Source organism: Sphaerodactylus townsendi, unplaced genomic scaffold (genome assembly GCF_021028975.2).
Source record: "Sphaerodactylus townsendi isolate TG3544 unplaced genomic scaffold, MPM_Stown_v2.3 scaffold_1094, whole genome shotgun sequence".
NCBI classification, from domain to species: domain Eukaryota; kingdom Metazoa; phylum Chordata; class Lepidosauria; order Squamata; family Sphaerodactylidae; genus Sphaerodactylus; species Sphaerodactylus townsendi.
The window spans coordinates 7,501-11,383 of NW_025949622.1; the positions used below are offsets into that span (position 1 = coordinate 7,501).

At 49.3% G+C, this 3,883-nt stretch overlaps 1 protein-coding gene across 1 annotated transcript in view; it reads left to right on the forward strand.

Moving 5' to 3' along the window:
- Positions 1–2,951, forward strand: part of LOC125424811 (kinesin-like protein KIF3B) — a gene marked incomplete at its 5' end in the record, with an annotated part of 6,950 nt that extends 3,999 nt beyond the window's left edge. The window contains 2 exons of the mRNA XM_048482238.1: positions 1,869–1,974; positions 2,754–2,951. Coding sequence (XP_048338195.1) covers positions 1,869–1,974; positions 2,754–2,936 — 289 coding nt within the window. The remainder of the gene's footprint in view (positions 1–1,868; positions 1,975–2,753) is intronic.
- Between the last annotated feature and the right edge of the window lie 932 nt (positions 2,952–3,883).

Consider the following 3,883-nt stretch of genomic DNA (forward strand, 5'->3'; position numbering starts at 1 on the left):
TCTAGTAGGAGGTGCACCGGCGTGCGTGGCAGCCTGCGCCTGCGTGCATTCGTTTCCCACCGAAGGACCAGGGCAGCGGCTGCGTCCTTGCCACTGCCCCGCCCCCGGAATGCCCGGCCACACCCCGTCGTGCCTCACCCAGCCCCATTGGCGCTACGCCACAGTTTGAATCCCGCCACCACGAGAACCTGTTGCTAATTTTTTGGGATCCCACCACTGGAAAGGCTTCTTTCTTTATGCCTTGTGTGAGGTTTCTGGAGGCTTCTGGCTGGTCGCAGCACACAACAGATTGTGTACTGGCCACTGGCCTACAGCATCCCAGACAAGTGTTTGTCCAGCCACTGCTTAAAAACTGCCGGGGGTGGGGGAGCTCACCACTTCTTTAAGCAGCCAATTCCACTGTTTAACTACTGTCACTGTAAAAAAAAATTTTCCCCTAGTGTCCAGAAGGGTCCTTCTCGCCTGTAATTTGTGCCAATTTATCCCCAGTATATTACGGCAGGGACAGGTGTGTTTGTTTGTAAAGTGATGCACATAGGGGCAAAAAATCCAAACTTCACATACACGCTACAGGGGTCAGTGCTATCAGTCTCAGACCAGGAAAAGGATTTGGGCGTCTTAGTTGATAGTTCCATGGGAATGTCAACTCAATGCATGGCAGCTGTGAAAAAGGCAAACTCTATGCTGGGGATAATTAGGAAAGGAATTGAGAATAAAACTGCAAGGATTGTCATGCCCTTATATAAAGCCGTGGTGCGACCACACTTGGAGTACTGTGTTCAGTTTTGGTCACCACATCTCAAAAAGGATATCGAAGAGATAGAAAAAGTGCAGAGAAGGACAGCAAGGATGATTGAGGGACTGGAGCACCTTCCTTATGAGGAGAGGCTGCAGCGTTTGGGACTCTTTAGTTTGGAGAGGAGGCGTCTGAGGGAGGATATGATTGAAGTCTATAAAATTATGCCTGGGGTAGAAAATGTTGACAGAGAGAAATTTTTCTCTCTTTCTCACAATACTAGAACCAGGGGACATTCATTGAAAATGCTGGGGGGAAGAATTAGGACTAATAAAAGGAAACACTTCTTCACGCAACGTGTGATTGGTGTTTGGAATATGCTGCCACAGGCGGTGGTGATGGCCACTAACCTGGATAGCTTTAAAAGGGGCTTGGACAGATTTATGGAGGAGAAGTCGATTTATGGCTACCAATCTTGATCCTCTTTGATCTGAGATTGCAAATGCCTTAACAGTCCAGGTGCTCGGGAGCAACAGCTGCAGAAGGCCATTGCTTTCACCTCCTGCACGTGAGCTCCCAAAGGCACCTGGTGGGCCACTGCGAGTAGCAGAGAGCTGGACTAGATGGACTCTGGTCTGATCCAGCTGGCTTGTTCTTATGTTCTTATGTTGTTGCCATCTGCCATAGCAGCTGGATATTATGGGGCCTTTCCTTTTCCAAAGGAAGGAGAGAAAGAGATGCAGAGCTTGTGGCAGTGGAAGTTGAAGGAGCTAAGTAAGGGGTCTGCAACCTGTGCCTTTCCAGATGTTCATGGAGTACAATTCCCATTGGCCATGCTGGCAGGGGCTGATGGGAATTGTAGTCCGTGAACATCTGGAGAGCCATAGGTTGCAGACCCCTGAGCTAAGTGGACAAAGCTTTGGCTCCATCAGCGAAAAATGCTCTGTGGGATTCAAACCACTGGTTGATCCAGTAGAAAAAAAGAACTTGTAATGTCCAGTGAATTGATTCTCCTTAGTTTTATAGGAGCATGATAGCTTTAGGAACCTTTCTTTCCTCAAGATTTGGATGGTGTGATTGGCTGTGTTCTGCTTGGGGAAGCTGAGGGTTTGATGGTGTTTCCTGTTGCCAGGAATCAACAAATGATGAAGCGGCCGGTATCAGCCGTGGGGTACAAGAGGCCCCTCAGCCAGCACGCCCGGATGTTCATGATGGTCCGCCCGGAGGCTCGGTACAGGGTGAGCTCTGACTCAGAAATGCTCAGTGAGGCTCTCCATTTGTTTTGGATTGGTGTGTATGTAACCTCTTTCTGTGGGTTCTGTGGGGCAGTACTTGGAAGGAGTTGCAAAGAACTAAATTTAAAACAAAACAGTTTACTTCTCTTAACAAACAACACTTTTAAAACATTTGACATTGACACTTGACAGTCCTGTTAAGTTTGCATTTTCAGGTCCTTATATTTACAGTCTACTGATCTTGCCAAGTCCAATTCTTCTTTGCTGGTGGTTGGTTTTGATGGAGGCTTGGTGAACGGGACTCAAGATGATGAAGGTTCCCAGAAAACTCTCACCATTGACATACACAAAAACCCTGAAACAAAAAAGTCTAACATTTACAATATAGCAAAAAAAATAAACTCCCTTCCCACTAGTTCCCCACAACATTGCAGTTACCTTAAACAAGGTGTTAAGGGCTTAATAAAATCAATCAAGGTCCCAGCCTGGTAGCCTTGCTTCTTCCAACCTCATGAGTTCTGCAGCATTCTGCTTCTTTTCAGACTCCACCCCTTTCTGGGTCATCCCATTCTTACACAGGGGTTACATGTACACTTCTCACTTCTCTTTTGTGCAGATTCTTTTCCTCCCTTAACGGCCTTCTCTGGGCAGGGACCAGTGAGGGACTCTTGTTTATGACTCAGAAAAGACTTCTGAACATCAATTACACAAAGTAGCAAATAGCTAACTTGCACCTGGGTGTACACGTGTCTATCTGAAAGCTCCTGGCTCTCATTCCTCAGGCAGAAAACATTGTGTTGCTGGAGCTGGATATGCCCAGCCGAACGACCCGGGACTACGAGGGCCCCGCCATCGCCCCCAAGGTCCAGGCAGCTCTGGAAGCGGCTTTGCAGGATGAAGATGAGATCCAAGTGGACGCCTCCACGTTTGAGAGCACGTCCAATAAGAAGTCAAAATCCAGGTGAGCTTTGATTTGGGGCTGAAGGAGACTCTGGGTTGTTTTGGCCATCCAGAGGCTTTGCGGTCACATTCGGGCCGAGCTTCTGAGATCTGAAACACTGAAGCTGAGTGGTTGTCTCCGCACCAAAGCTTGTGTCTGGTAGGAGTGCAGAATTTCCTAAAGCACTTAGGGCCCAGAAGTAAAAAATGGGGAGGGCGTGGTTTTCCCCTCTTCTTCTCTAAAAGAAGAAGAAGAAGAGTTTGGATTTATACCCCCCCCTTTTCTCTCCTGTAAGCAGTGGTGGGATCCAAAAATTTTAGTAACAGGTTCCTATGGTGGTGGGAATCAAACTGTGGCGTAGTGCCAATGGGGCTGGGCGGGGCATGACGGGGGCGTGGCCGGGCATTCTGGGGGCGGGGCATGCCTGGGCGGGGCTGTGGAAAGGACGCAGCCGCTGCGCCGGTCCTTGGGCGGGAAACGAATGCACGCAGGCGCAGGCTGCCACGCACGCCGGTGCACCTCCTGCTAGACTGCTTCAAGTTCTGCGCGCTACTGCTGAGAGGAGGGGTAACTAAGGCAAAAACCACGTGGCAAAATCACCAATTAGTAACCCCCTCTCGGCACACACAAATAATTAGTAACCTACTCTCGGGAACCTGTGAGAACCTGCTGGATCCCACCTCTGCCTGTAAGGCTTACAAGCTCCTTTCCCTTCCTCTCCCCACAACAGACATCTTGTGAGGTAGGTGGGGCTGAGAGAGTTCAGAGAGAACTGTGACTAGCCCAAGGTCACCCAGCAGGAATGTAGGAGTGCGGAAACACATCTGGCTCACCAGATAAGCCTCCACCACTCAGGTGGAGGAGTGGGGAATCAACCCAGTTCTCCAGATTAGAATCCGCTGCTCTTAACCACTATACCAGGGGTAGGGAACCTGCGGCTCTCCAGATGTTCAGGAACTACAATTCCCATCA